This window comes from Pezoporus occidentalis, unplaced genomic scaffold, assembly GCF_034315485.1.
Source record: "Pezoporus occidentalis ecotype Australia unplaced genomic scaffold, CSIRO_AGI_Poc_V1 ctg189, whole genome shotgun sequence".
Classification (NCBI taxonomy): domain Eukaryota; kingdom Metazoa; phylum Chordata; class Aves; order Psittaciformes; family Psittacidae; genus Pezoporus; species Pezoporus occidentalis.
In genome coordinates, this window is record NW_026913737.1 from 520,601 (window position 1) to 540,518 (window position 19,918).

Consider the following 19,918-nt stretch of genomic DNA (forward strand, 5'->3'; position numbering starts at 1 on the left):
GGCTAAACTATTCCACTAGGAAGTTCACTACCAAGAGCAAAAGGATGCTTTGAGCTAGGAAGCACAGCTCTGCTGAGCACACCCAAACTGTACCTTGTTATCCTGCATGTCTCTGTTGGCTCCATTTTTCAGCAGCACTAGTGTTGCTTCCACGTTATTGACAGCAGCAGCCCAGTGAAGAGCAGATTTACCTGCAGGGAAACCCAACAACTTCAGTAACAAACTAAGGAGCTACCTTCTAAAGCACCAAGATGGACAGAGCATGCTGAGGGAAGAAAGCAACTGTAGTGCAGCTCACAACACATGAACATGTCCTGGAGTTACATTTCTGCTTTGGAAAGCACCGTGCTGTGACATACCGCTATGCTACCAAGATGCAATGGGACTTCCAGCACTTGCTCTGGGATTTTTTTTTTCAGGGACTGTGAGAATGAAGACCTTGGGCCCACTGTAGAAGAGGATCTGGTTCAAGACCATCTTAAAAATCTGAATGTGCACAAGTCCATGGGACCTGATGAAATCCATCTGTGGGTCCTGAAGGAGCTGGCGAATGAAGTTGTGAAGCCACTGGTCATCATATCTGAGAAATCATGGCAGTCAGGTGAAGTTCCCGATGACTGGAAAAAGGGAAATATAACCCCCATTTTCAAGAAGGGGAAAATGGATGAGCCAGGGAATTACAGACCAGTCAGTGTCACCTCTGTGCCTGGCAAAATCTTGGAGCAGATTCTCCTGGAAGGCATGCTAAGGCACATGAAAATCAACAAGGTGCTTGGTGACAGCCAGCATGGCTTCACTGAGGGGAAATCCTGCCTGACCAATTTGGTGGCCTTCTATGATGGGGCTACAGAACTGATGGACAGGGGTAGAGCAGTTGATGTCATCTACCTGGACTTGTGCAAAACATTCAAAACTGTCTCACACGACATCCTTGTCTCTAAATTGGAGAGACATCAATTTGATGGATGGACCACTCGATGGATAAAGAACTGGCTGGATGGCTGCACACAAAGAGTTGTGGTCAACGGCTCAATGTCCGGCTGGAGACCAGTAACAAGTGGTGTCCCTCAGGGATCGGTGTTGGGACCGGTCTTGTTTAACATCTTTGCCACAGACATGGACAGTGGGATTGAGTGCACCCTCAGCAAGTTTGCCGATGACACCAAGCTGTGTGGTTCGGTTGATACGCTGGAGGGAAGGAATGCCATCCAGAGGGACCTCGACACACTTGTGAGGTGGGCTGATGCCAACCTCATGAAGTTTAACCATGCCAAGTGCAAGGTCCTACACCTGGGTCGGAGCAATCCCAGGCACAGCTACAGGTTGGGCAGAGAAGAGATTCAGAGCAGCCCTGTGGAGAAGGACTTGGGGGTGTTGGTTGATGAGAAAATGAACATGAGCCGGCTGCAGTGTGTGCTTGCAGCCCAGAAAGCCAACTGTATCCTGGGCTGCATCAAAAGGAACGTGACCAGCAGGTTGAAGGAGGTGATCCTGTCCCTTTGCTCTTGTGAGACCTCACCTGGAGTATTGTGTGCAGTTCTGGTGTCCTCAACATAAAAAGGACATGGAACTGTTGGAACAAGTCCAGAGGAGGGCCATGAGGATGATCAGGGGAGTGGAGCACCTCCTGTATGAAGACAGGCTAAGAAAGTTGGGGCTGCTCAGCCTGGAGAAGAGAAGGCTGTGTGGAGACCTCATAGCAGCCTTCCAGTATCTGAAGGGGGGCTACAGGGATGCTGGAGAGGGACTCTTCATTAGGGACTGTAGTGATAGGGCAAGGGGTAACGGGTTAAAACTTAAACAGGGGAAGTTTAGATTGGATATAAGGAGGAAATTCTTTCCTGTTAGGGTGGTGAGGCACTGGAATGGGTTGCCCAGGGAGGTTGTGAATGCTCCATCCCTGGCAGTGTTCAAGGCCAGGTTGGACAAAGCCTTGGGTGAGATGGTTTAGTGTGAGGTGTCCCTGCCCATGGCAGGGGGGTTGGAACTAGATGATCTGCAGGTCCTTTCCAACCCTAACTGTTCTATGATTCTATGATTTTTTATTTTTATCTTTAAAATAACCTATCCATCTGCATTCCAGAAAATCCCACCATATCCAACCCCATATTTCTGCTTCTTTTCCAGGACTGTCTAAACAAGCTGCTGTACAAGCAGCCTGCAGTCTATTATGGCTGGGAAAACTTCCACCAGAGAGCCCAGTATGTGATTTAGCCACAGAATTTATGAGCAGCCCTCACTCTGGGAGAGCAGAAGCCCATCCCTCCTTACTCATATCGTAACAAATATTTGCCCAGACCAGTATATCATGTTCACATTACCGTGGTCATCTACGGCATTCACATCTGCCTGGCAATTAATTAGCTCAGCCACCATTCCTTCCACAGCCAGACGTGCAGCCAGAATTAACGGGGTCGTTCCATCATTCATCCGAGCATCCAAGTCCGTCACCCTGTTACGGATCAGGATCTGAACAACAGGGAAGACAGAGTTTTTTCAATACCACTACAAACCAAACCTAAGGATTTAGCAGAAACTCAAGAGAAACTTTATAATGAGAAAGCAGCCTGAGCACTGAAACGTAAGGATACAGATAACAGATGACAGAGGCAAACAGACCAAATAAATACATGCCAGATGATTCACGCATGCTGAGCTCTTCAAGCTATGAATACCTGAAGAAACTGGATGCAAAATAGTTTCACCTGGCCATCACACTGTGGAAGGCATGAAGCAAGGCTGTGAGTGAACAGAGTGCAGCTTGGGCTGGGCCATATAATTACAGAGCACAGCTACTTTTAAGTGAGTTCTTTAGTTGCTGTACCTGGAAGACACCCTGGGCATCAGCAGCTACAGCTGCATGCAGGGGAGTCCGCCCCATGTTGTCCCGGGCATTAGCATCCGCACCAGCATCCAGCAAACGTTTTGCAGCATCTGCTCTTGAGTAACGGGCTGCTAAGTGCAGCGCCATCTCCCCAGTGCGGTCTGTCTGGGCCTGCAGGTTGGCACCTTGGTAGATCAAATCTGTTATTATATTCGCTGAGGAATCTTCTGCATCCTCATCTTCCTCACTGATATCGGAGCTGCCCACACGCAGAGATGCCAACATAAGTGGAGTACATCCATCTGCAACAGAAGAGATATCATAGTAAACTGGTGACAGCAAAGGAAAGGAAAGGAAACCGTCTCACATTCCCCTCCCCTTGAGCACCTACAGCTACAGACAATCTCTCCAGTCACTTTAACCCATACCTTTCCTCTTATTGTAAAGCCCAACAGAGTTAGTGAGCTGTTTTCTTTCCAAGCAGGACTTTAATACCTACCTCACCCAAAGAGAACTCAGATACTTCTCAAATAAGTAAGATAGCTATAAAACAAAAAAAATTTGCTGCTCAGGTGGAAAACTTCCTCAAAACACAGAGGCTACCTAAATTCCTAGAGAGAAGCAAGCGTTATAACATTCAGAGAGTTCAGATGATTAAGTGTAAGTATTCACATGGATATTCTAATTGTATACCTAGGGAAAACAAACAACTGACACAAAAAAATTATTGGACAACTACCCACTGATTATTGGTGGCATTTTGCAGGTATTAATCTGAAGTTAAATGCAGACAAAAGCCTTCATACCTGTTACACACCAAGGTCTTCATGAGAAGGACCCTGAAGATGAAGTAGCATCCTACATATACACAAGCATTGAGGTGCTTCAGTTTCAGCAGGCTTTGAACATTACAAGATATTCACTACTCAAAGCCAAAGACTTCAACTGTAGATGCTAATGCTTGCTTACTGATTTTACTGCTTTACTCCACAGACATTACAGGCACAAAGAAAATAAGACAGACTAAGATCGCAGCAAGAGCGAACCACTCTGTGCTAAGCGCCCCATTGGAGCTCTGCAAAGGTGAACACAAATTTTGCTTCTCCAGTGTGGCCTGCTAACAGAAACTGAAGACAATCTTTCAGCAACTGCCTGATTTATTCCATGGACAAGCAGGGGACCTCCCTAGACCCTACAGACAACAGCTTCCCTGCATGCACACTTCTCAGTCCGCCGTGCACTATCTGCACTGCATGAAGTGCATGAGCTCTGCTTCCATTTCCCAGCTTCAGACCACCTAGCTTTCCTTGATCTCTCCCTTAACAGCAGTACCAAAACTTTCTGGCAATCTACAGTTCTGCCACAGGGAACAGTGTCGAGCAGCGGCAGAGCGCAGGGCTGTGGCCTCCAGATCTGCTCGCAGCCGGGCTGTCAGCAGCAGAATGCCCGCTCCTCCTGGTGGCTTAAAATGACAGGACACACAGCCTTCCACCGAGCTGCTTTCTCAGAATTTGTTGGACGGCAGCGAAGTGTTGACATATGGGCCTGGGTTCAGTTCCAAGATCCAGTCGTGTCTACAGACCCTCTTGCCTATGGGCCAAGGCTATACTTCCTTTTGTGCTTCTCCCTCCCACTGCTGGCTCTGCCTCGTCCCAGAGGAACACTTCTCAGTATTCAAGTCAGGCTGTGGCCTCCTCCATACTGCCCTGACACAAAGAGCAGAGAGACAGAGCACAGAAAAGAACTTTCCTTTTCCTCAGCACTACAGTCCTGGAAAAACCACTCACAGGAAAGGTCTTGCTTGCTCAATCACTGCAATTGTCCTCGATGATCATGCTCAGTTGCTGTACAGGGACACAGCTATAGTATGCATTAAATTTTGGAAAAATTAGCTGCAACCCTCCAAAAAAGCCTCTCAGGTACATGCAGCTCTTTTCAGAGCTTTGTAAGTTGGCCACACATGGGTAGTTTTATGAATCTAGCAAAAAACACATTCAGCTAGACCGCCACAATTAAGTGCTTGATGGACTACTAGGAAAAAAACCAACTATGGACACAATGTCTTTTTTTCTCCTTCCAGCTTGTTCTCTGAAATAGCTGGAAAAGAACCCAAACAGATCCAGCTGGAGGCAGACACACAGCATGGAAAATTCCAGTCTGAACCACTGAAGTTTTAGTAACTGAAAAGAGGGGCATATAATAGGGACAGTTCATCAGTTTTAATTACAGGTGGTGTTACCAGTTATGCCTATAATTGCATTACCCTGGTTACACACTCACAATAACTCCAGTGAAAAGAATGTCCTCACCACTCTGGGTGGTGGACATACAGAGAAAGAACAGCACAGGGAGACAAAGGTGACAGGAGCATTTTATAAAGACTCTTCTGTTTGCTATCTTTCAAGATGACAGTGCATGTAAAATGCAGAGGCATATGGTAAATCCAGTTGTTCACCATATAGATATAATTGAAGGACTCATACAAGCACAATATACCGAAAGCTGGGATGCAAAGAACCCACTGGCAAAGTCTCTAGGCAATACTTCCATAGGAGACAGGACATCTTGGATTCCTCTAAACTCGAGAGCCTGCAGAAGGCGATGGATTAAGAGAGGGAACAACACCTTGGTACACTGAGGCATTTCAGCTTGCCCCTCCTCTCTCTAGAAAATACCTCTACTGTTCAACTTGCCACCTGCACCTGTGGACAGGATCTAACTCACCAGCTTCACATGGCTCCAGCCCAAACACCTGCACTCAAATCAGTCACCCTCAACACCCTTTGTAATTAGGGGCAGCAAAGCATTCCTGCAGTGTGAGCCATTTAGTCTTCAGGAGACTTCTGCTCGAGACACAGATGAACTGCCTCTCAGAAGCACCTATTTCTTTCCTCTGCCTACAAAGGAAGAGGAAGGTGGCCAGGGCAGATGAATAGCTACATTAACTGTGAGGAATCCTACCCTTCCTTACTAATACATTACTCAAGCACTTCTCAGACTTTTTGAATGATTTCTTTCCCTGACAGTAACTCAGATGCTTGCTTCTGATGCGGCAGACGGGGATCACTTACAGCAGCTTGCTGCAAGCTCCATAGTTAAATCTGAATGGCAGGAAAGCAATTCACAGGTTAGTATTATTTCATTGCTATTGTTGGACAAAGCTTTGGGTGAATGTGAAAATTAGCAGTCTGAAGTCTTAAGAACGTCATTGCCTGCACTTGGAAAGCTTTCACCTCGCCACACAACTAGAAGCTCCAATGGGGGAAATAAAGATTAAATTTGGCAGAAACCGGTGGTTTATGTTCTCACACTCGTTACACAGAATTCCCTCCTTCCCTGTGCTTTGTATTTAGGAGACCTAATGGGTCAATGAGCAGAAAAGACAATGGAACTAAGAGAATGGGTCCAGTCATCATTAAATTGCATGGAAATATTCCCACAGAATCCAATAAAAAGCCACTGCAGCAACATAATCAGAATCACCTCTCCGCAAGCCATGCTTGCAGCTCTTCTGACCGGGATAACGTTGTTGGTCAACCCTCTCTCTTCTAGAACACAGGAACTGTTTATTACCAGATGACCCAGTCCCCTACCAGGTTACACAGCCTTAGTGCTACACTTACAAAAAGCAGCAGAGCATTCTTACTGCATCTAGTCATTTGAGACTGATAAGACTGTCTGCATGTGTGCATGTTAAAGAAATCTCCTTCAAAGTTCACAGTCGTGCTATGAATTCAATAAGCTGATCACTGTAAGCTGAAGATATAAATGAGGGATGTTAAGGAAAACAGGAAGGGATTCTATAGGTATGTAGCGAATAAAAGACAGACTAGGGACAACGTGGGCCCTCTCCAGAAGCTATCAGGAGAACTGGCTACCCTGGATTTGGAGAAGCCTGAGGTTCTTAATGACTTCTTTGCCTCCGTCTTCACTGGCAAATGCTCTGCACATGCACATCCAGCATGGCTTCACTGAGGGGAAATCCTGCCTGACCAATTTGGTGGCCTTCTATGATGGGGCTATGGAACTGACGGACAGGGGTAGAGCAGTCGATGTCATCTACCTGGACTTGTGCAAAGCATTCAATGCTGTCCCACACAACATCCTTGTCTCTAAATTGGAGAGACATCAATTTGATGGATGGACCACTCAGTGGATAAAGAACTGGCTGGATGGCCGCGCACAAAGAGTTGTGGTCAACGGCTCAATGTCCGGCTGGAGACCAGTAATGAGTGGTGTCCCTCAGGGATCGGTGTTGGGACCGGTCTTGTTTAACATCTTTGTCACTGACATTGACAGTGGGATTGAGTGTGCCCTCAGCAAGTTTGCCGATGACACCAAGTCGTCTGGTTCGGTTGATACCCTGGAGGGAAGGAATGCCATCCAGAGGGACCTTGACACACTTGTGAGGTGGGCTGATGCCAACCTCATGAAGTTTAACCATGCCAAGTGCAAGGTCCTACACCTGGGTCGGAGCAATCCCAGGCACAGCTACAGGTTGGGCAGAGAAGAGATTCAGAGCAGCCCTGAGGAGAAGGACTTGGGGGTGTTGGTCGATGAGAAAATGAACATGAGCCAGCTGCAGTGTGAACTCGCAGCCCAGAAAGCCAACCGTATCCTGGGCTGCATCAAAAGGAACGTGACCAGCAGGTTGAAGGAGGTGATCCTGTCCCTTTACTCTGCTCTTGTGAGACCTCACCTGGAGTAGTGTGTGCAGTTCTGGTGTCCTCAACATAAAAAGGACATGGAACTGTTGGAACAAGTCCAGAGGAGGGCCATGAGGATGATCAGGGGAGTGGAGCACCTCCTGTATGAAGACAGGCTAAGAAAGTTGGGGCTGTTCAGCCTGGAGAAGAGAAGGCTGTGTGGAGACCTCATAGCAGCCTTCCAGTATCTGAAGGGGGGCTACAGGGATGCTGGAGAGGGACTCTTCATTAGGGACTGTAGTGATAGGGCAAGGGGTAACGGGTTAAAACTTAAACAGGGGAAGTTTAGATTGGATATAAGGAGGAAATTCTTTCCTGTTAGGGTGGTGAGGCACTGGAATGGGTTGCCCAGGGAGGTTGTGAATGCTCCATCCCTGGCAGTGCTCAAGGCCAGGTTGGACAAAGCCTTGGGTGAGATGGTTTAGTGTGAGGTGTCCCTGCCCATGGCAGGGGGGTTGGAACTAGATGATCTGCAGGTCCTTTCCAACCCTAACTGTTCTATGATTCTATGAATTTAATGTCATTAACAATCTTGGTGTATTGCTGCTCTGTTCTAGCACAGATGTCTCACTCACTGCAAATCAGGGTATACTGTCTGCCATAAGTCATCTTATTCAGGAAAAGGCCATCCTGCTTCCACCCCAAAAACACCTCAGGTATAAGCCCTGCTAAGCTGGTCCTTAGCAGACTGGCACAAATCTCTGCAGTGATCCAGTTGGAGAAGCTGGGTGTTATTTCCTGCACAACTATGCATTCCAAATTTCTGCCACAATGGCATTCTGACAATATGTTTTAGGCACGCATTGTTATAAAAGAGATCCTATAGCTGTACTTCCTGCAGGTGCTTCCTAAGTGAATTCTTTTTTTCCTGGTTACATGATATTCCATGTGGTACAGACCATGACCCAGTCTCTCCAGCTTTCATTTTTGGAATACACATGAGCTTTCCTTAAGTATCATAGAATTTCTGCTGATGTTCCTGTATACTTCACATACTTTTTAAATGTTAGCAGACCCAGCCACTGGAGATAGGGAAGGTCAGTGGCAGGCTGGCAGAACACATGGGCATTCAGAGTACTGACCTGGTCCTCTGACATTGACATCCAGAACATCCACTTCTTGATCTGCTTGAGGTGGTGTGAGGGCTAGTGATGTGCTCCCACAGACATCTGCTGCCTCCAAGTGCTGCTGTGTCCACTGGCGCTGATCTATCTGCTCATCACCTTCTGGGAGCAAGGCTTGATCCTCAGCCTGAACACAGGAAATAAACAGTTACTTCAGGACGCTCATCAGGAGGCCAAAGACACTGAACGTTCTTAGGGTTTTCTTAGTTCAGTTGTTTTTGGTGTTTTTTTTTTTTTGGGGGGGGGGTGTTTCGGGTTTCTTTGGGGGTTTGTTGGTTTGTTAGAGTTTTGGTTGGGGTTTTTGGGGTCTTTTTTTTTGCTCTCCCCCCCTTTTTTTTTTTTGTGGTTCTTGTTGTTTTAAGCTAATGATGGTCTCCATTTACCTCTGCTTGGCATTCCCAACTTTTACACTCCCACCATACATTATGAGGCCTGAACTGCAAGACATTACATCATTGATAATGTTCCCTTTTGATGCAGGAGGGGCTGGGTAGGGAGGGGACGCTGAAACAGGAGTTGCCTGCTTTCTTTACTGGTCTGTGGTGGCAGTGTTAACCTGAGGATTTGTTCCTCAGATATCATTAGTTACACATTACAATTCCTTGAGCAAAGAGAGGTTTTGAGCAAGGAGCATGTTCTGCAACTTAATGCAGGTGTTTTCCTCACCCGCGGTTTCAGGTGGTGTTCGAGTTGCTGAGCTCCTTACCTTTGCTCTCTTTGGCTGAGGTCCACCATCACCTGCCCAGTGTTCAGTTGGTCCAGAATCTGCCAGGTTACCCTCTGGTATCTGGACTGACAGATTTCTAACAAACAAGGAGAACACATCATTTGCAGACAGAGCAGGTGCTACTACTGATACTTACACAGGCCTGCAGAGACCAAGGATGGGATGCTTGCAAGTTTGGTAGCTTGCAAACAGAGGGGCTAAGAAATTAGGAATCTCAGGCAGATAACAATGGCATTAAATGCATTTAGAACTGCAAACTTGATTAATTCAGTGGAAAAACAAATGTGTATATATTTCGTCTTTTGAAGCTTTCAATTATTTCTGAATCATGTCTTTAATGGGCTACACGTAATAAAAGTTCATTGTCACCTATCAGCCTAAGAATGTCTCGCCTGTTCCAGGAGGAAATAGGCAAACAGTACCCAACTGCTGAAGTAAACAGCGTCAAAAACCCAAACATAACCAGGAGATCAAATTTCTTAGTAGCATTTTATAGATTAAAGTTCTTCTGTCCAAAACAGATGTATTAAAATTTAGAGAAATAACCTAAGAAATTCTACCTTAAAAGGAGTTAAGTGCCTTTAATGGAAGATGTATACACCACATTCAAAATCCTCTAACACACTAATAAACAAACTATCAGTGGCCTAAATGCAAACTTACTTGAGTCCAACAGCATCTTCCCCAACTGGCTCTCTGCGCTTATGATTACTAGGATCTCTGCGCAGAATAAAGCCCTCTGGGAGCCACAGTGAACCATGTTTGCGCTTACGCTTTGCCATCATCACACCCAAGAGAAGGATTAAGAGGATGATCAAAGCTGCCACAGCAAGTAGATAAAGCAACTGGGTCTTCGGTGGTAACAAGGGTTCACCTAAAAATTCCAGTTAAAATACAATGAGATTAACAAGGTGGAGACAACAATCTACAATCTACATACTTCTTTTTCTCACTCACTGTCTCTTCCCCACAGAGAGTATAATGTCTCTATACTGTGACACATTTAGAGCAAAGGCTTGAGGAAGTTTAGGCTTTGCTGCAACTCTTGTAAGAATTTACCCTGTCTTCTCAAAGTATTTTTTAGAGTATATGACTGCTGAACTGAAGATCTTTCTCCTTCCACAGGAGTCTTGCTGGCTCAAGACAGGCCACCCTCAATTAGTGTACAGAGAGCTGATCTACATAAAGATATATGCAAGACTTAAGAGCACATGAATGGTTTTTAGCGGCAACAAGATAAGTGCAGTGTGTGCACACACTGCCACAGCACATAAAGAGATTAATGTTTCTACAGGTGAGCTATGACTAGGCTCCAAACTTAAATGCCTTGCCTTACTAACCAGGTCCACTCAGAGCATAATAAACATTTTGCACACGTACACTTCTATAACTAAGGAAAAAAGCTTCCAGAAACCCTGCTGGACAGTGAGACATATTAAGATGATGATCAACAATTTGAGCATGAATTCTGCAAGCCCAGGTTTGATGACTTCCTTCCTCCATAAGCAATTTTCCCTCTGCAGTTACTTACTTTGGACAGACACAAAAGGATATGGCAACATGCCCTTGATAGCCTGAGCAGCTAAGAGAGCTGCAGCAGCTTCTGTGTTGTGAAAGCATTGCTCTGAATCCTCTGCACACTGGCGGTTGTCAATCTCCAGGAACACCCTGGTGCTGCAGAGACACAGTAAGAGGTCACAGAAGTCAGCAATGCCTTTGCAAATGCACTAGGTTAAACTGCAGGTTTTTAAGTTAATCTTTCCACTCCAGAACTGAATTTGTTCCCATTAAAAAAAAACAACAACAAAACACAACAAAAACAGACCACAGCCCCAGAGGGTCCAGAATGGCCCAGATACCTAAAAGCAAGAGCTACCAGCATAATAAGGCTGGAGGAAAACAAAGGCATCTACTCACCCAATGACCTCTTGCTCTAGTTCTCTGTGCTTGCGAATGACCACAAGTGATCGCCGACTCCGTGCTGCAGATTTCTCCCCATAGTATGGGAATACCATGGGGTTTCCCTGGGAGTCCAGCTTGATTCTCAGATTGGTGTGCAGGAGAGTTCCCAAGGTGCGCAAGAAACTGCGAACATCACCCAGCAGCTCGTCAGGAGGCATCAACACCACAATAATCAGTGTCCCTTCAGCCAGCTTCTCAGCTTTGTCACCAGCACAATCCAGACCGTCCCAGCCACACTCTTCACTATTACAGCCCTGGTCACAGCGGCCATCTGCATAGTGATCTGCACAATACTTGTCATACCTAGAACAGTGAAACAGTTACAGGCAGCATATAGGCCATACGCATTCTGTACAGTGTACCTGCAGTCTAGGGGCCAAAGCCTTACATTCTTCATAACCATCTGAGATAAAATAATATTAAGGATATATGAGAAGATATACAATCCCAGGATAAGCCTGCAACTTGGCAGGGTGGAATTAGGAAGCACAGGACACCTCAAAAACAGGTGGTTCAATTCTGGTATCAGTGGAAGAGAACTGCTTATTCTGTTCACTAAGACAAAGCTATAACACTTCTTGCCTCACCAAGGGAGAATCATCACAGCAAAGCTGTAACATTTATCACAGCTGAAGAGAAAGAAGTGCCACAAAAAGCACACTAGAAAGCACATTCAGAGGTAGCAAATACAGCTGGGATAAAAACAGAGGTATTGCTGGTATAGAGTGAAATTCAGGATAGGAGGCAGTACTATTAAAACCCAGTACAAGGTGAAATGCCTCCTATTTACATTTCCAAAGCAAGAAGAGCATTTCCATCAAGCACCTCCAATGCTCAGGATATCAACTTAGTTCATTGCATACAAATTCCAGAACTTCTTTCCAAAAATAGACAAAAAGTACACAAAGCAGCAGAAACTCCCTGATGCCAAACTTTCAGCAAGGGCAAGGACCAGCAACAGAAACAATGGAAGAGACAGGAGCAGCAGGCACAAAGTGTACCAATTATTGGAAGCACTAGCAGGAGATACATTAGTGATGCAGAGAACCTGTTCTTAGGATGAAGCCTTACTTGCATGTTTTGCTATTTTGCTGACACTCAAAGTTGTCAAACAGGCACTCTGGTGTGTTGCAGAACTCATCACACTGTCCATTGAAAAGCATCCAGCAGCGCAACGAAGAGGAGCAGTTGGCCCAAGGATCTTCCATTGTCAGTGAGCAGTCGCCTCCATCCCACTGGCAGGCATGAGTGTTACAGTCTTCATCACAATAGCCATCTTTTGCTTTTTCTGCACACTGGGAATCCAAACATCCTCGGGGCTCTGGGCTGAAAGTTATGGGCTGTTCACACTGGCTGCCTTGGGTGTGAACCGGGCACTGACAATAATAGTAAGGAGGCTGAGAATGAGGGTGGCAGCTTCCACCATTCTGGCAGGGGGCACTGGCACAACCTGTGTTTGTCTGGCACTCCTCTCCCACAGATAGCCTGGGGCAATAGCATCGTGGACCAGAAGATGTCTGGATGCACTGCTCTCCTTTCTTGCACTTCACTTGTCCACAAGTACTGTGGCTGCTGAACTCACATTTTGCTCCAGAATAACTCTATGGAGGGGGAAAAAAAGGCAAAAAGGCAAAACAATCAAGCTCACAAACTTATTCTTCAGTGCTCTGAGGGCTGGAGGCAAGAGGAAAAAGGCAAACCCTTTCTCCCTCATAAAACCTCTAGCCTCATCGCAGGAGCCATAATTTTCTGATCTAGCCTCAGAGTTATACCAGGAACCTACCAGGCTCTGATACATTTTGAAATGGATTTACAAGAGCCATGAACAAGGGGCATCTTGAAGCAAGCACACAGAACACAAGATAGCAAAGTAAATAGTCACAATGTAATGCTAGGTTTAAGCCAGAAAAGCCAGCTGTCATGCCTCAACAACAGAACTGCTGGGGGCAACAACAGGCAGCATCGCTCTCTTAGGGCACCTGGAAGCCCTGGGTTTCCCAGCTAAGCAGATAAAGGATGTGAGCAAAGTGTGTCCAAGGGGACAGCTTTGCAAGTAGTACAGAAAAGATAACATTCACCTACTGTGGACCAGTGAAACTAATGAGACTGTAGCCAGAGAACTACAGCTGAGGCAGGCAATCCAGTTTCAGATGCTTACCGGAGGACACTGGCAGATGAACCCATCCGGCATATTGCTGGCAACAGCACAGGTACCTCCATTCTGACAAGGCTTCCGGGGACACACATCTATGACACTCTCACAGTGACGACCTGAGATGTGTACACACAAGGAGAAGAGAGCAGAGAAATGTGCATGTGTGCACATCAAAAAGCCATCACAAAGCAAAACAGGTAGAGAACATCTCTTCAGATAACACATGCTCTTTTAGTAGCTAAGTAGTGGTACAGGAAGACACAACCCCAGAATCTACAAGGTGTATCTGGAGAAGCCCACCTTTTCTGCCTCCTCAAAAATGTGTGCAACCCACCACAGAGACAGAACTTGCTGCTGTCACCCCCAAGTCAGCCAGGCAGAGAGGCTGAAGGTGCTGTACCACATCAGTTTGGGGGTTCCTAGGATTTTCTTACTTTCTGGAGATGCTCAATGAGTCCAAAGGGACACAACACTCTAACCATGAATGCACAACCCTCAGGACCAGATGCAATGTGTAAATAAGACAAGCAAGTGGACTCTCCTCAGAACTGATGAGCTAGACAGAGGTCTTACTGTAGCATTTGCAGCAGCTCCCAGACTCAAACTCTGACATGAGACTTTAAAGAGATGAGGATGACTTAAGCATGACTTGGATCCCCTAGGAAAACATTAATAGAAGTCTCTACACATGTGCAGCCAAGATAGACTGCTTGCAGACAGGAGCAGACAGGGCAGGATGGCCCATGGAGTTCTGGCATCCTATCAGTCACAAGCCACAGCAAAGCTACCCCATCCCCTCCCAGGCAGAAAGGTCAATGTGGAATGCACTGAAGATGAACAGCTAGCAGAAGAAGCATGATCCCCCTCTGTGCCTAACATTTCCAGACAGATTTCATGTCTGAGGCACAGCAGCTCTCTCTGCTCCTCCTAGGGTGCTGCACTCCCCACACTGCAAGTTCCAGCAACCCTTCCATGACAGCCAGAAGCAATATGAGGCATAATTCATAAAAGCAACCTTAACAGACAGACTTAAATACAAACCTATCTGATAACCTGCACTGGTGTCCCACTAGCTAGCCTGGTTCCACTTCCCTCATAAGTTGCTCTTCTAGGAACTTTTTTTTGTCAGTCTAGGTAATGCATTCAAAACCACTACATTAATTCTTCAAAAGTACATCTTTATGATTTCTTTGCATCTGACAATCACAAATTTAGTGGAAAATCATAGCAGCTTTACATTTTAAGAAAAAAAAGAAGAGTAAAAACTACTGGTAAAGCATGAAGAGAAGGTTACCGGTAAGCAGGGAAAGTGAAAGGTTTAAACAGAGGAAAACTGAATACACAAAAAGTTAAACTGACATAGAAACTGGAAAGCTGAAAGTTAAGACACATCTGGAGACTATTAGCCAAAGCTTATGCCCAGTGGAAGGCAGAAAGCAGAATAGCTGCAATACTAACAACCAAGAGACCTAGAGAGAGTGAGACACAAGTTTTCCCAGTGTGAAATTCTTGCAAAGTTGTGATTCAAAGTTGGATTGTGGAAGGATCACATCACTAAGCTAGGAATGTACAGTCTATCTATACACAGAGTATTCCATACTGACCACATCAGCAATATAAGGAGAAAAGGGAGCAAGGAGTAGAAAAGAGGCCAAAAGCTAATTATAGATACCATGATTTATACAGAAAATTCATATATTTCTTTGCAAAGGGAAAATCCATGGAGAAACTGACATGTGAACAGTTACACTTCCAATAATATAAATGTGAAATTATGAAGAAGAGAAAAGTACCACAGAAAAAAAATCCTGGCAGCCAGGTGTTTCAGGAGATTCTTTTGAATCCTGGAAACCAAGTTTCTTAGAAGGCTTAAAAGACTGCTTTAAAAACTGAGACATGTTGTAAGGAAATAATCAGATATTGTAAGGGGAAGTGACTAGATAATGATTGCCAGAAAGGGAAAGAATGACCATTCTTCAAGATATTACTCTGAAATTGGAAGCATGTTTACAAGTACTCACCAGTAAAAGCACTACGACAGATGCACGTATAATCATTTATCAGCTGAACACAGTCCAGACTTCCACGAGGGTTACAAGGATTAGAGAGGCATTCATTGATATCTCCCTCGCATCGCTCGCCTGCAAAGCCTGGGAGACAAATGCAGCTGTAGCCCCCAATCTGGTCAATGCACTGCCCTCCATTAAAGCAGCGAGGTACTCCTGAGTCTGAAACACAGTCATCGATGTTCTCCTCACAGAAACGGCCTGTCAAGACAGCAAAAAGTGTCATGGCTTCATTTCCTAAGCTGCTCATCAAGTTTTAAGACTATGTCACACACAGTCTCCGATACATACAGGTAAAGATCCCAACTTAATGCAATCCATACCCCATGCAGACAGCCTCAGATCAGACCTAGGGAGCATATATTCTAGATCCAGGCTATTCTGAATGGTCATACTGGTACTTAGCAGCTTTCATGCTTAACTTAATTTAAGGACATAATTAAAAAGGAGAAAACAGAACAAAACCAAAAAAGATCCACTCAGTTTAGTCCTGTGACTGAACATAGGCAAAAAGCCCTGTGCTGTCCTTGCAAGGCTTGTGAGCTTCCCACCGTTCATTTAATGTGGCAGTAACCCTGTAACTTGGCAAAGAGAATTTGTAGCAACAGCATTAAAACAAGCAACAACAAACCAACAGAAAAACAACTGTGATAAAACACAGTCTTGCTGGTTAGCATGCCATTCCTGCAGCTGGCCTTCTGGGGATCTACAGTAAACTCTAAACACCATGAGAAGAAATGGCAGTTTCTCCCTCTCCCTACAAAGTTCCCTGTAAAGAGACAATGTCTTGTACTGGTTCTGCCTTCACCACAAGTCTAACAGATGAGAGGGGACAGAGAGGGTAAGTTGAGAATTAGTTTTGTCTGTTAATATCTGGAACAAGTAAAGTCATTCACCTAAACATAGTTATACGCTTATGCTAGCAGCAGTAAAGCACTCATTTCAAACTGGGCCTGGGATAAAAGCTAAGTCATGAGTTATCACAACTTATTGTATTAATCTCCTCTAATTCCTTTCATTTACTAAAAAAAAATAAAAAAATAAAAATCTGTCACATCCAAACAGTAATTCACCTCAACAAATAAAACCCAAAGAATTAAAAGCAGTACAATACAATTAAGAACAATACATGAAGAATTGCTAATACAATGATTTATAATGAAATAAACACTTATCCAGGCTGAGGAGATGTGCTGACAGCCATACTGAAGCGAATGAACTTGTAATATGCACAGACAGGAGGCAGATATGTTAGGTCATTTTATAATTTTACTTACATTTACTTTATGAACAAAGAATTTAGTTCTATCTGACACACATCTGGAGATTTTGCCTACGCTGAGATGACACATTTCAGAAAGAAAATATAAGTTCAGAGGAATATAAAATTTTTAGCTGACTTGAGAAATAAGAGAAAAAGTGAGAAAGCATTCACTGAGGGGTTAAAAATGCACAATCCTGAATATTTCAAAAGGGAGAAGTCAGGGCCGTCAGGTGAGAAGTAACAGGGAATGAAAGGTTAGGCTCCAGGGGACAAGACATCAAACAGGCTGTGGAATCATAGTTACTGAAAACCACCATCATGTAACTGTGCTGGGGTTTTGGTTTAGTTTGTTTGTTTTTTCAAAAAAGCTTTTCATATAAGCTCGAATTTGCCAAAATAGTTTAAGGTAGCTTATAGGCACTGAACTTCGATAGAATCATAGAATGCTTTGGGTTGGAAGAGACCTTAAAGATCATCTAGTTCCAACCCCCTGTCATGGAGGGCAGTCTTTGCACAAAAGACTCTAGGACAGAGTACAAGATGAAAATTTAAACAAGTAAAGGACACTGGAAATGCAGTGAACTTTACGTAACAACTAAGCAAGTTTTCTGTGTATTTCGTAGCATCTCAGCCAAAAAGAAACCTTGAATTTACTACATCAAAACAGACAGGGTTGGGAGAAACCTTAATGGTAATCTCATGCATCCCCATTGCCAAAGATGGATCATACATTTCCAAAGGATGCTGTCATGACCTATTCCTTAAAAAAAAAAAAAAGAAAAGAGAGTACAAAAAAGCCCCGCATTTATTTTTAAAGGGAAAATATGGATCTCAAGGGATTCAGTGCACTTTGGGAACATTCTTTAAAGAAAATAATGCATTCCCTTTAGACTCTGCGTTATGAAACCAGCAGTCAGAAAGGAAAATTCACTTTTATAACATTCACTTAATTGCTGAGCTTCATACCCCGAGTTCCTGGTGGACAGGAGCACTTGAAGTGATTGATGAGGTCTATACATGTTCCTCCATTCTGGCAGGGCTGAAACTGGCACTCATCCACTTCATATTCACAGTTGACACCCTGGTATCCAGGCACACACTGCCAGTATAAAAATAAGTGTGAATAATCTTCTTCTAACAGATACACTGGTAGACATCTTTGAAAGGCTAACACAGACAAAACAAGCCCTCAATGGGACAGATTATGACTGCCTTTGTAGCTATACAACTGCAAGTGATTTCAAGGGTTGCAAAGCCAGCTTAAGCACACAACTTGACCATGTGACTAATCAACAGCACACTGCATAATAGAATTTGAGTGACTTTATTCCTGCAAAATGTAGTGATCAAATCCTGACACACTCTAGCACTGAGACTAGCTTAGTAGTTTTGACTTAAGGTTTACATAAAACTCATCCTTTCCTTCGGAGCATGAGCTTCCAAGGTGTTCCACCATTCTGAAAAGCTTAGGAATGTTGATATATCATGATCTCACAGTCTATACTGCTCTCTGCATCAGCTGTAGGAAACAGAAAGCAGTGGAAGGCATCTCCTGCCCTGAGAGATAAGGGATACTTTGCCCACCCAGTAGGGAGAACACAGCATTCCTTTACTGCATTCTACATATATTTTAATATAAATCACACCTCAGAAGGTAAAAAAATCTTTCAAGATAAGAACTTCGTCTCCAAACAGGCCAGGAGTTCAAATGCCCATCAACCACACCTGCTTATGATCACACCTCTAATTCCATTTTAAAAGCCTCTCAAGAGCACTGCTTTGGCCACAGCTAAATTAAAAATTCTTTCCAGGTGCAGGTTGCTTCCACCCTCTCTTTGAAGCTATTCTACCACTTGCATGTGTTTCTGATTTCTTTTGATTCCTTTGCATTACAATGTTCTTAAATTTTTAGACCTCTTCCTACTAAACACCATGCATTACCTCGCACTGGTATCCACCCAGGTGATCCCGGCAGGTAGCACCATTCTGGCAGGGGCTGGAGTCACATTCATTCAGCTGCACCTCGCAGTAACTGCCAGTGTAACCCACCTGGCACTGACAGTGGTGTGTGTTTCCCACATTGAGGCAGTGACCAGAGTGCTGGCACAACTGGTCCACTGAGACTCCTGAAACAAAGGTAAATAAAGTGAGCAACCATGTAAAAAACACTTGCTGCCAGTGTTAGTAGCTCAGCCAAGAATTAATATGGTTAGAATCAACAAATTGAAAAGTTGAAACTCAAGAACTGGAGAGCTACTCTTTAAATTACAGTGGGTCAGAACCACAACTGACTTCCAAATGAAGTCACTGCTCTGACCCCTTTGGATTATCAGCATCAACACGGGCATGAAGTATTTGTATTGCTGTATTTGTACTGTATATTAACACTGGCTGCTGAATACATATCTGAAGTACTACTGTTGCAGTACAAAGGTTCAACGTTTGTACTTAGAATGTCTGCAAAAAGGTACTGGAGCTTGATATCCTTCTCCTTTGACACTGAATATGCTTGTTTGGATTTCCTGGACTGAAAATGGCATGATACTATCCATCAGCCTGGAGTACAAGACACCTTCCAGGAAGAAATTAACTGAAAACCTAAGTCTTCTCCATGCACATCATCTGAAGCAGGAAATTACCACCTTGAGGCACCATGGTATTACCTATATAGCTGAATAGCACATTTAGTAGCCAGTATTCTCTGTGAAAATACTTACAAAGATCATGAGTTTTGAGATGCCCTTCTTGTACAAGGGCAACATGTCTTAAACCTGCCTGCTTGGGATTTAGCAGAAAGGTATAAACAGCTGATGTATTATCCAAAAAGGCAGTCTATGTAAAACAGTATTATTGAAACTCTGAGACTTCATAAGATATTTAATTCTCCTTTTCTAATATCTTTATGGTAGAATTCTTATGTCAGGAACAATCAGGAAAGACTTGACTCCCAAATATGTCTGTGCTGAGAGCTTTTGAGCTTAGAAGTGATCATGATCGACCACCTAGAGACAAAGCTCTCTGGGACTTCCAATGCATGCTGTCTTCACAGGGGTATGGGGAAAGGAGGTGGAGATTAATGATGCATGGGGA

General features: G+C 44.3%; 2 protein-coding genes across 2 annotated transcripts in view; both read right to left on the bottom strand.

Moving 5' to 3' along the window:
- The window catches only part of REG4 (regenerating family member 4), a 125,233-nt gene that overhangs the window by 8,538 nt on the left and 96,777 nt on the right, over positions 1-19,918 (bottom strand). The window lies entirely within an intron of this gene.
- NOTCH2 (notch receptor 2) overlaps positions 1-19,918 on the bottom strand; it is an 87,356-nt gene that overhangs the window by 3,950 nt on the left and 63,488 nt on the right. The window contains exons 20-32 of the mRNA XM_062616214.1: positions 18,770-18,954; positions 17,795-17,927; positions 15,520-15,765; positions 13,502-13,614; positions 12,415-12,944; positions 11,299-11,646; positions 10,913-11,055; positions 10,045-10,255; positions 9,361-9,457; positions 8,613-8,781; positions 2,825-3,126; positions 2,322-2,469; positions 94-191 (exon numbers count right to left, since the gene is read on the bottom strand). Coding sequence (XP_062472198.1) covers positions 94-191; positions 2,322-2,469; positions 2,825-3,126; positions 8,613-8,781; positions 9,361-9,457; positions 10,045-10,255; positions 10,913-11,055; positions 11,299-11,646; positions 12,415-12,944; positions 13,502-13,614; positions 15,520-15,765; positions 17,795-17,927; positions 18,770-18,954 — 2,723 coding nt within the window. The remainder of the gene's footprint in view (positions 1-93; positions 192-2,321; positions 2,470-2,824; positions 3,127-8,612; positions 8,782-9,360; positions 9,458-10,044; positions 10,256-10,912; positions 11,056-11,298; positions 11,647-12,414; positions 12,945-13,501; positions 13,615-15,519; positions 15,766-17,794; positions 17,928-18,769; positions 18,955-19,918) is intronic.